Source organism: Microcaecilia unicolor, chromosome 5, assembly GCF_901765095.1.
Source record: "Microcaecilia unicolor chromosome 5, aMicUni1.1, whole genome shotgun sequence".
Lineage (NCBI taxonomy): Eukaryota > Metazoa > Chordata > Amphibia > Gymnophiona > Siphonopidae > Microcaecilia > Microcaecilia unicolor.
This window is the reverse complement of record NC_044035.1, coordinates 221982820-221995727: the sequence shown is the minus strand read 5'-3', so window position 1 is coordinate 221995727 and position 12908 is coordinate 221982820. Positions and strand designations below refer to the sequence as shown.

Here is a 12908-nt window from a genome sequence, read left to right as displayed (position 1 = left end):
GGTGTTGGTGTCAGAGGACATTAAAGGTGAAGAAACAATGTGGCAAGGCGACGGCTATGGCCAGAAGGATGCTAGGCTGCATAGAGAGGGGTATAACCAGTAGAAGAAATGAGGTGTTGATGCCCTTCTACAAGTCATTAGTGAGACCCCACTTGAAGTATGGTGTTCAGTTTTAGAGGCTGTATCTTGCTAAAGATGTAAAAAGACTGGAAGCAGTGCAAAGAAAAGTTACAAAAATGGTATGGGATTTGCATTGCAAACCATATGAGAGACTTGTCGACCTGAACATGTATACCTTGGAGGAAAGGAGAAACAGGGGTGACATGATACAGACGTTCAAATATTTGAAGCGTATTAATCCACAAACTAACCTTTTCTGGAGACGGGAAGGTAGTAGAACTAGAGGACATGAATTGAGGTTGAAGGGGGGCAGACTCAGGAGTAATGTCAGGAAGTATTTTTTCACAGAAAGGGTGGTAGATACGTGGAATGCCCTCCCACAGGAGGTGGTGGAGTTGAAAACGGTAATGGAATTCAGACATGTATTGGATAAATGCAAAGGAATCCTGTTTAGAAGGAATGGATCAATGGAATCTTAGTGGACATTGGGTGTCAACACCAGCAATTGGGAAGCAAAACCAGTGCTGGGCAGACTTCGGTGTATGCCCTGATCGTAACTGAATAGATATGGATGGGCTGGAGTGTAGATTTGAGGGGCTTTCACATTAGCTTTGGAACTTGTGGTGCAGGAGCAGTGCTGGGCAGATTTCTGTGGTCTGTGGTCTGTGCCCTGAGAATAGCAAGGACAAATCAAACTCGGGTATACATATAAAGTATCACATACCATGTAAAATGAGTTTATCTTGTTGGGCAGACTGGATGGACCATTCAGGTCTTTATCTGCTGTCATTTACTATGTTATGTTACTATGGCCATATGCCAATAGCAACAATAGTACATGGCCATTAATGGAAAAATAGAAAACTGAGGGGTTTATGGCTGTGCTAAAAATAGCCTTAGGAAGTGTGAAAGACCCACGTAAAGGCACTCCAAGGAATATTTCTTACCACAGCTTAGCAAAAAGACCCCTACGTTTGGAAGCCTATAAGGAGGCTAACTTAAGATACTAACTACAGATTAGAGACTAGTGTCCTAAGTTATTAAGAGCCTCTTTTACTAAGCCACACTAGTTATTCCCAGTGCGGCAAATGAGAGGAAGTCCATAGAAATTGAATGGGCTTCCTTCCTCTCATTCATAGGAGCCAACTTTTCAAAATGATTGGGGTGCTGAATTTTTTTTTTTTACAGGTGGTGCATTCCCCCTCCCCCTCCTCCCCCATCCCCCTCCTCCCCAGTCCCTCTCCTGCCCTTCCCTCTCCCCTCCCTCCCCTCCCTCCTCCCTCCAAGTTCCAGGCCCTGTAGGGGTATGTCCCTGTGTCTCCCTTGCTGGTCTTGGCCTATACAAGCCTATGACATCTTGTTACTAGAAGATGGCTGCTGCAAACCTCTGACCTGCACATCTCTGTGTCAGAGTCAGCTTCAGTTTGTGGAAAATCACTGACAGGCTTGCTGAAGCCAAGAACACTCTGTGCTCCAATTATTCCCCTTCTATCTCGGAGATGATGAGAAGGGAGGCATGCATGGCACCAGAAATTACCATTTCCAAGGTCACAAAGAAAAAAACAAGAGGATAATTGGTATCACCTGACCGAGAGGCGCTGGAAGAGCGGGAAGAGTTGGGGAGTTAGTTAGTCAGAATCCTTGGAAGAAGGTGGAGGTGGAAAGAAGACCAGTGACCTAAGAAGGTCCACCAACTGATGAACTGTGTATCTGGAAGAGTACCGTGTGATTCAGCTACCTACAAGGTGTGACCTGTGCCTTTGCTGACTGCTGCAGAGTGCCTGTCATGGTTCTGACGAAGACTCACTGATATCTCAGCTTGAGTCTGGGAAGTAACCTGTGCTACTCCTGAGAGGCGTCCCCGGAGGTTGCCTGGTGAGAGACACAGTGATCTATCTCCTATTAGTCTGGGTTAGCGAGTGGTGATTACCTGAGCATAAGGCTGGTGTTAGTCATAACCTTGGTCGGGAAAGAAGCTGCTAATTACTATACTACCTCGTAACATAGTTATTTCATTCTAATCAGTTGTGCAAGTTTACCTAGCAACCAGTAAGAAATGTGTGTAGTGTGAGAATATAGTTGTAAGAATTACTGCCAGTATTTTTGTTCAGCCAAAGCTTTGCCAAATTTCTATTTTGTATATATTTTTTTATATTATCCGTAATAAAGCTAATAATATATATCAGCCTGATTTCTCAGCTCTCTCTCTGACCGAAATAGTGGCATGTAGGGCCATAGCCAAGGTTTTCCCCCTTCCCCTAGACAGAGAACAGAATATTTTGCTTGCGGATAGTTCTGTTGGGAAACCTTGTTTCAGGTAACTTATTATCTAGGAAATACGCCTACAGCCCTCCCTCCCTCCCTGTTCCAGACCTCCCCTCCCTCCCTCCCTTCGAGTTCCAGGCCTGCATCCCTCCCTTTGAGTTCCAGGGTCCCTCCGAGTTCCAGGGTCCCCTCCCTCTGAGTTCCAGGGCCCCCTCCCTCCTTCCCTCCGAGTTCCAGGGCCCCCTCCCTCCCTCCCTCCTTCCCTTCAAGTTCCAGGCCCCCTCCCTCTGAATTTTAAAAGTCATCTTACCACATCGGGGTTACGGCGGCAGCAGCAGTGAAAAGCGTGCAGGCTCGGCGCTTTAGCCTTCCCTTCTCTCAGCTCTGGTCCTGCCCTTATTTCCTGTTTCCATAAGGGCGGGACCAGAGCTGAAATGGCGATGGTAGCATGGAGTAAAGTAGATGTACAAGTACTGTATATCTAGTAAGAATGAGCTTGTTTGGTGATTGAGGGAGAAATAGAGTGTTTTCTCTTGTTAAAAAAAAAAAAGGGAAGCCACAGCACAGATAGTATTGCTGTTGCATTTTGATCCAGAGCAGTGTCTGCTGACAAGTAGTCAGCTTTAATCTATGTGATGTTATGGGAGATGGCAGCATGGAGTCAAGCAGATGTATAAGTATATTTACTGTAGAATGAGTTATGGTCTTTTGAAAGTTAGTTTCATTTATGCAGCCATGTCTTTTGATGATGTTATATAGTAAAGGCTGATAAAGTTTTAGGATTCAAGGTGGTCTATTTGTAGAAGATTTATAACAGTGAGTAAATGAATGCTTTACACCATGAAATATAGTCAATTATTGATATGATAAGAATTTTAATTGAGCTGACTGGTCAGATGTAGAGTTTGTGATACATGGGCTGATCAAGATGGGATTAATGTATATCTTTTTAATTTTGTTTTAGGCTTTTTTTGAAGGGGTATGTTTATCACCCCTGATTTTTAGGTATGTATTGATACATTATTGGATTTGATTAAATCCATCCAACGTTTTATACACTTTTATATGTTTGGAAAGTGGCTTGTCTTATCTCCTCCTCCATTTTACTTTTGAATGTGTAATGCATTTATTGTACTTTATTTTATCATTTGCTGTTATGACTTTTTATATATATATATGTATGTACATAACTTGAGATGATGTTATCACTATTTTTATGTTTTTATTTGTAGTTTTACCCCTGATGCAGCCTGAGGGCGAAACATGGCCACGTCGGGTACTGCTTTTATCTTGGTTTGAATAAATTATTTCTTTGTTTTTATATATGTGTATCGGTCTACTTTTTATAACAGACTTTTATGTAGCAAGTAGACTGTTGCCTTTTTTGTTTTTCTTTTTATCTTGGCCTGGATTGGACGCTGTCATGGACAGGATGCTGGGCTCGATGGACCCTTGGTCTTTTCCCAGTGTGGCATTACTTATATACTTATGTAACATATCTAAATCTCCACTACCCAAGCTGCAAAGGACTCAAATACAAATCAACTTATGCATCCAGCTTCTCCTACATAAGCACACAACTATGGAACGCATTACCTAACGCCGTGAAAACAACGTATGACCACCTAAACTTCCGGAAATCACTAAAAACTAACCTGTTCAAAAAGGCATACCTTACCGATCCAACTTAAATGCCTGAATCACTGCAACACAACGAAACCAAAGCTTGTACTGGACATAAATTAACTCTTCCCCTCTACGATTCCCTAATGTGTCTGTTACACATGAACTTTATTGTACCACTACATCACTTTGTATTTGTTCATACCGGAATTGGCGACCGTCATTACGGTACTATGTAAGCCACATGGAGCCTGCAATTAGGTGGGAAAATGTGGGATACAAATGTAACAAATAAATAAATAAAATAAATAGCTGGCTAACTTTTAGAAAACTTTTCAACTTCAGACTAGTCAGCCATGACTGAAAGTCACCCAATGTTAGTCAGATTTAAAGTAGCCAGTTATTTGGTTGTTAAGGGGGCAGTTCTTTAACTGGGTACCTCCTTTTAGGTCCACCATGGCCACATGGTAGGAGCCTATTCTATAACACAACCTAGGTTCTGTTATTGAATACTAGCATAATCTGGTATCGGCACACCTAACATGTAAGTGCCCACACTTACGCCCACCACAGAGCCTTACATTATGTTCCACTCAAGCTCTGTCCCTGTGTACCCCCCAACCCCTTGGCAAATATACGCTATGTAAGTTAAGCAAATATTTGCAGAATAGCACTTAGGCAGAATATTGGCATTTAAAAGTGAGCACCTAGAAGCCAATATTCAAACCATGGGAGTTAGACTGGCTAACTCCCATGGTCGGCACTAAGCCTGGATATTCAATACTGGGCATTGAATATCCAGTTTATTTTTGGCTGGCTTGAAGATAACCAGCTAAGTCGATATTCAGACTTAATCTTCAATCCGGCCGCTAAACCCAGTCTAAAAATCAGCAGATTAGCCAGTTATATTGTGTGATATAACCAGGTAGCCGCTAACTGGGGATATTCAGTGGGGAATAGCCAGTTATTCCCTGCTGAATATCAGCAGATAGTTGGTTAAGCACTATTTAAGTACATAAGTAATGCCACACTGGGAAAAGACCAAGGGTCCATCGAGCCCAGCATCCTATCCACGACAGCGGCCAATCCAGGCCAAGGGCACCTGGCAAACTTCCCAAACATACAAACATTCTATACATGTTATTCCTGGAATTTTGGATTTTTCCCAAGTCCATTTAGTAGTGGTTTATGGACTTGTCCTTTAGAAAACCGTCTAACCCCTTTTTAAACTCTGCCAAGCTAACCGCCTTCACCACGTTCTCCGGCAACAAATTCCAGAGTTTAATTACGCGTTGGGGGAAGAAAAATTTTCTCTGATTTGTTTTAAATTTACTACACTGTAGTTTCATCGCATGTCCCCTAATCCTAGTATTTTTGGAAAGCGTGAACAGACGCTTCACATCCACCTGTTCCACTCCACTCATTATTTTATATACCTCTATTATGTCTCCCCTCAGCCGTCTCTTCTCCAAGCTGAAAAGCCCTAGCCTCCTTAGTCTTTCTTCATAGGGAAGTCGTCCCATCCCTGCTATCATTTTAGTTGCCCTTCGCTGTACCTTTTCCCGTTCCACTATATCTTTCTTGAGATGCGGCGACCAGAATTGAACACAATACTCAAGGTGCGGTCGCACCATGGAGCGATATAACACTCACACCTGTTTTCCATACCTTTCCTAATAATACCCAACATTCTATTCGCTTTCCGAGCTGCAGCAGCACACTGAGCAGAAGGTTTCAGTGTATTATCGACGACGACACCCAGATCCCTTTCTTGGTCCGTAACTCCTAATGTGGAACCTTGCATGACGTAGCTATAATTCGGGTTCTTTTTTCCCACATGCATCACCTTGCACTTGCTCACATTAAATATCATCTGCCATCTAGCCGCCCAGTCTCCCAGTCTCGTAAGGTCCTTCTGTAATTTTTCACAATCCTGTCACGAGTTAATGACTTTGAATAACTTTGTGTCATCAGCAAATTTAATTACCTCACTAGTTACTCCCATCTCTAAATCATTTATAAATATATTAAAAAGCAGAGGTCCTAGCACAGACCCCTGAGGAACCCCACTAACTACCCTTCTCCATTGTGAATACTGCCCATTTAACCCCACTCCCTGTTTCCTATCCTTCAACCAGTTTTTAATCCACAAAATGACTTTTCCTCCTATCCCATGACCCTGATAAGCAGCCGTTCTGACCAGTTAAATAGTGCTGAATATTGGGGTGACAGTTAATAAAGTTGTTCTTCAAGCATTTTACTGAAAATTCATTTCTGGAAGGATATGTTTGGCTACTTTTAGGTTTTTGACTATTATGTGCCTCAGTGCATTATGGGATTTGGAGTTTCTACTTCTATCATTGTCAAAACAGTACTGTGGGTATCAGAAAGAATGCGGATGGGAAAAGAAAATGCCCAGTAGTGTCTTAAAGTCACTTGCCAGTTCTGCACTGCATTAATATCAACATTTCTTTATTTGGGCTGAGTCAACAAACACTCAAACACACACAAACACAACACAAAACAAGAATAATTTGAAAACAATCTAATTTGCAGCATAAATAAAACAAAACAATTTCCACTGAGGTTCACCACCTATCCTATCTCATCCGTCTCCCAAAATCTGGTGCATCATTCTTGCTTGAATACTCACCCACACATTTTAAGGTGATAACACTGCCAGAAGCACACTGGTCTCTGTAACAGCAAATAGGTGTGTTAGATGACATACCGTTTTCATTTTGTTTTGCACACACAGATGTCAGTCTCTCAATGGCACTGACCATAGTGCCGTTGCTAAGATGGTCTATGCTTTCATTACATTTACCAGAAAATCACAAAGAAAATTTCTTCCTGAAACATTTCTGAGGACATGGTATAGGCTTGAAGGTAGACCATATTGGTTGTCATCTTGTCTTACTGGTCAGTGCTCTAAGATGCATCATGTTTCCTAGAGAAGGAATACATCCAATGGCTGTGGCCTACTGTCGACAGATATGCAAAGCATATTTTCAGCACAGCAAAGCATGCATATTTGAGCAAGGTGTTTACTTTCAGGGTTTTCCACAGTAGAATTTGTAGGCTGTATCCTATGTTTTAATATTTTTCTGAAAGATGGAAAAGCAGCTAAAATAGAAATACCCTTACACTTTAGACTCATGTATACCACCGGTAAGAGGAATCAGGAGAATTCTTTAAGATTTAGACAGCATTTTAAGAAGAGTTACTGAAGGTTCATGAGAGAACTTTGAAGATTCTTATTGGTAAGGGGAACCATAGAATTGGTTCTGGCCAAAATCCAAGGATGAGGTAAGATGAACAGTTGGATGGAGCACTCCCTGCACTAGAAGGATATAGATTACTACCTTATTCAGCTATCACAATGAGAGGTATAGATGAAGGCTGTGAACCAAAAATATCAGGATTCAAATCCCACTGATGCTCCTTGTGGCCTTGGACAAGTCACTTAACCCTCCTTGGCTCAGATATCAACTTAAATTGTAAGCCTCTGGGGACCTGAATATAACTCACCTTAAACTACCACTGGAAAGGCACGAGCTAAATACTACAATAACATTTTTTAGCTGTCAACCAGTATTTGCCATTAGCACAATTCTAGAGACTATTACTTTATCAATAAATGATCTTTTTCAAGACCTCTCTTAGCGATTCAGTCTTTGAAGACTGGCTAATGTGTGATTTTCAGCACCAAGGACAGACAATATTGTGACTGTCATTTATATCAATAAGAGAGTCCTGAGGCAGGCACAGAAACATGGTACTGTGTTGAGACATAATTAAGAGTCATCAATAAAAGCTTTATCTTCATATTGGGTGTTCCTTGGTCTTTTCTGAAGTGCCTGATCCATTTCCCACTCCTGTGTCCAACATTTAAGCCAGCTTAGTGGAAAAAGGAACCCTGCTTTCACATTGTACCTGGGTGATGCTGAGATGAGTGTGAATCGAGTCAGAGCTTCCAGGTCAGAAGTAAGTAGCCTACTGTTTGTCTTCCTTATCTTAACGGAAAGCTTTTCTCTGTCTCAGGCCCTGGTATCTGAGGTAGTAGGCAAGGGTTTTGACTTTAATGGCAAAGCTAAGCTGCTCGCTTCTGGCTTCAGAAAAAAAGAAGGGTTTTTCCCAACTGTTCTCTTAATTTACTTGAGCAAGGGGTTCCAGAAGTCACTACCCTTAATTCACTTTTTCAGGCGATAACTATATGATGACCCTGACAGGAGAGCTTCTGCTGAGGCCACCCTATGTGGTCTCCATCAGGGAAACCACACTGCAGATTTTAGATAATAAAGAGTCCCCACACAAAGTGGAATTCATGGTCTTTGAGACAATATAAAGTAATGTTGACAGAATCAGTTAGGGAAGGGCTATCCCATGCAGTTGATAATCTACCTACTTCATTAAACTGTCTGATTGATTGATTGATTGATTGATTGATTGATTGATTCAGCTCGCTATCCAGATAGAGCACAGACAAAATGAGTAGAAAGCAGAAAAGGTCAGTTTTTATAAGCTTATTTGCATAACCCGTACTTTTCTACCCACTGTTAAGGCTTCAGCTGTCACTACAACCACCACTGAAGAACCTATGCCAATTGGAGCTACTAAGTTATCATAAGTACATAAAAACGTAAGAGTTGCCCTACTGGGTTAGACAAAGGATCCATCTATCATGTTCCAACAGTTATTGGTCAAGGTCACAAGTACCTAGTAGATTCACAAAAAAGTAGCAAGATTCCATGCTACTTGACTCCAGGGATAAGCAGCAGCTATCACCAAGTCAACTGTAATAGTGGTTTATGGACTTTTCTCCAGGAATTTGTCCAACCCTTTTTTAAACCCAGCTACATTAAATGCTTTTACCACTCAGCTCCACTAATGGCTTCCAGAGTATAACTATACATTTAGGGCTAGATTCTATATATCATGCCTAAAAAATCGGCACCAAAATTTAAAAAAGCCTAAGCGTATTCTATACAGTACGCCTTAATTTAGGCATATTTTATAGAATAAACCTATATTTCACGGTTTATAAAATACACTGAGTGGCCGTCGACGTGACTAAATTTAGTGGCGGCCATTTATACCATGTTTTACTTGGTGTAAATGCCAAAGCCTAAATTATGTGAGACCCAGTGTATTCTATAACAACGAACATAGATTTTAGAAACATCTATGACCCACCCATTCTATGCCCATGGCCATGCTCCCTTTACATGCATTACTGTCGCACCCCTTACCTGTGGCGCGCCTTGCTGGCTTCTCCCCACGCTCGCTCCTTGCCTCCGCCATCATGGGGGGGAGCATCGGCCATGATGGCAGCACCGACGCTCCGACGCCCACTGATGCTCCAACTCCCCTCGGGTCTGCCACTGCTGCCACGTTCCGCTCTGGCTCATCCCCGCTCCCGCAGTGTGGAGCGCAGGCGGTGTCAAGATGGCCGGCGCTCCAGGGGTGGGCTGGCTCTACTCTTCCGGGCACGGGGCCCAGGAACATTTGCTCCGCCTCCTGATGCTGGATTGGTCCTCGGCGGCATGACTCCACCTCCTCATATTGTGAGCCTACCAGGGGATTCCCTGACTAGCTGATTCCTCTTGTTTAGGATGGGAGAGGTACTTAAGGGGAGTCTGTTTCTCACTCCAGTGCTTCGGCTTCTTTGTTAGAGTGGCCTGTGCTTCGTGGAGTCTGTCTCTGCTACCTTTTTGCTTGACCTGTTTTGACCTTGGCCTGGACATTGACTTTTGCCTTTTGCCTGCCTCTGAACCTTTGCTTGGACCTGGACTTTGCCTGCCTTTGAACCTTTGCTTGGACCTGGACTTTGCCTTTTGCCTGCCGCCTGCCTTTGAACCTTTGCTTGGACCTGGACTTTGCCTGCTGCCTGCCTTGAACCTTTGCCTGGAACCGGACTGTGCCTTTTGCTTGCTGCCTGCCTTGAACCTTTGCCTGGTACTGGACTGTGTCTTTTGCTTGCTGCCTGCCTTGAACCTTTGTTTGGAACCGGACTGAGTCTTTTGCTTGCTGCCTGTCACGAACCTTTGCCTGGAACTGGACTGTGGCCGCTGCCTATCCTGAGTTCAACCTGGACTTCCGCCGGAGTTCCTGCCCTGCTTCCTCAGGTAAGACCAGGATTGTTCGGCCGCCGAACGCTGTTTGGCACAAGGGCTCACATCTTGTTATTGCAGTGCTTGACAATTACTTTATAGAATACGCTTAGTTGTGCATGTAAATTCTAATTATACCCATTTATTGTCAATAATTGCTTCTTAACTGGCAATTATCAGTGTTGATTGGCTTGTTAACTAAGTTGCGTGCACAAATACAGAATATGACTGTGCGCAGCAATTTAAGTCGCAGGTAAGTGAAAAAATATTTTAAATGTGCTACTATCTAACTTCATGGAGTGTCCCCTAGTCTTTGTACTTTTTGAAAGAGTAAACAATTGATTCAAATTTACCCATTCCATTCAGAATTGTATAGACCTCCATCACATCTCCCCTCAGCTGTCTCATCTCCAAGCTGACAAGCCCTAATCTCTTTAGCCTTTCCCCATATGAGAGCCATTCCATACAGTTTCACTAAAATGAGCATGCTGCAACGTGAGGGGAAGAGCAGGGCAGGCAATGCGGTGGAGACCAGCACTGGACAAACGCTTCAGCTGGCATGGGTTGGGGACCCCTGCCAGCCAAGCCAGGGGCCCAGGGCCAATTTGGGGGGCCCAAGCCTCCATGGCCCCCCATAGCTACACCACTGTTTGGGGGGGGGGGTAGAGTTAACATGGGGGGACACTAAACATATAGGTGCGAGTAGTTCTTGATATACTAAATAATGCCATACAGTACCCTTGATAATGGATTTCTAAGTAAACAGTCTGTCCTGCATCAACAATAACCCCATACACACTTATGGAAACTTTGGACATACTAACATTTTTAAATATAGTAGCATTATCCCATAACTTAAACTTTGCCATTATAGTAGACTTGTGTCTGGTCAACATCTCAACACACATCGCAGTATCTGGCAAAATAATTACCACTATGGCACATTTCCTTCAACTTTGCTTTATAACAAATATACATTTCTTATAAAGCTGTATTAACAAAACAGGTAAATACCTTTGAAGTAGTAGTTTAATTATGTAGCCTGAAAAGCTAATATACAAAAAATATCAAACCCAGACAATACACACTGGACAATCATGCTGTTAATTTAAACAAATTTTGAATCCACATAAATCTCACAATCCCTCCTCTAAGAATGATATTTAAAAAAAATAAAAAGATACATCCAACTTCAAATCTGTTTCTTTTACATTTCTTCCTTTTTTTATTTTTGCCTCTGTTCCTTTTAGATTTCTTCCATTTGTTATGTTTTTGCCTATCAATTCAGATTTCAATCTCCCTCTTTTTATTGTGTCTACCTACAACTTTCTATTTCTTTCCCTCACTCTGGCCCTCCCATTCTTCTTCCTCTTCTTCCTCAGTCTTTCAATAATTCTTTTCTCTTTCCCCCTGCCATCCAGAATCTTCTCTTTCTACCTTTGCCATCAAGTGTCTCTGCCCTCTATACCTCTCCCCCACCACCATCCAGCATCCCTTCTCTTCTCTCTTTCTCTCTCCCCTGCCCCGCCAGCCAGTATCTCTCCTCAGTCTCTCTCCCCTGCTCCGCCAGCCAGTATCTCCTCTGTCTCTCTCCCCTGCCCCGTCTCTTGCAATTTTGTCTTCTCTTTGGTTGCTACTTCCTCTCCCATACACCACTGGCATTCCCGAGGTCTCTTGGCCTGCCAGGCCAATGCACATTCTTTGTGTCAGAAGCTCCTTAGGCAAATTTTACTGGGTGGCACTACTACTACTACTACTTAACATTTCTAAAGCGCTACTAGGGTTACACAGCGCTGTACAGTTTAAAAGACTCCATGGATCAACAATCTTACCAGTTGTCAATTTAGGATTAAAGGCTTTGAGAAAATAGGTTTGAGAAAACAGCCCTTGGTAGTAAATTCAGACCAGGCCTGGGATATCAAAGGCTTCCAGTAATAGAGAAACAAATGACTGTACTTTGCACTTTTGAATTTCTTTGGAGACTTAAAGCAGAAAAGGTTGATGGTGGACTTTAGTTTTAACAGAATGTACTTTAGAAATAGTTATGCAGTTAAAATAAAATTTAATTCACAGATTGTAGTTAAGCACTTTGTAGTTTCTGGTTCTGATATGTGTTTTTGGTTTTGGTTTTTTATGCCATATTAATGGAAAAACTGTGGAGTGTACCTAATAAACTTTATTTGTGGAAAAAACCTTTGTCATAGATGAGGGGCAGAACCCTGCACAGGCAATGAGCTTGTGTACCCTAAATCTTTTTTATGACTTCTGTAATGGCCTCTGCAGGACACAGAACCTGCACCACATGCAAACAGTGTTAAACAGTGCAAAGACTAGAAGCTAATATAGTGGAAGTGGATTGTGTTTCATTTGTGTTCTCGTCGTAAGAGGTCTCATGCATTTTGTTTCAGGTCCATCCCTATTATCTTTTGCATCCAATCAGTAGAATATTGTTATAAGTACTAAACCTTAACATGTATGCATCATATAGCAGGACCCATGAAATGTGAGCACTTCATCCATCACCTGGAGTTCTGCGTATGGTGTGAAGAATGGATATGACTTACGAGGGTTGAATGAAAAGTAGTGCCTCCCTTTCCCATATCTTTTGTTTAAATTAAGATATTGTAATGAATAAAAAATGAAAATAATGCTTGAAACTTGCTCTTTTATTACATGTATTTACTTTTCTACATAGTTGCCACCATTCACCACACATTTCTGTTAAAGATAGACAAGCTTTTGAAAGCTGTCACAAAAAGACTGCACATCTTGTCTCTTCAACCAGCT

At 42.2% G+C, this 12908-nt stretch overlaps 1 protein-coding gene across 1 annotated transcript in view; it reads right to left on the bottom strand.

Annotated features, from left to right (window-relative positions):
* The window catches only part of TMPRSS3 (transmembrane serine protease 3), a 232497-nt gene that overhangs the window by 146646 nt on the left and 72943 nt on the right, over positions 1 to 12908 (bottom strand). The window contains exon 7 of the mRNA XM_030203809.1: positions 6662 to 6705. Coding sequence (XP_030059669.1) covers positions 6662 to 6705 — 44 coding nt within the window. The remainder of the gene's footprint in view (positions 1 to 6661; positions 6706 to 12908) is intronic.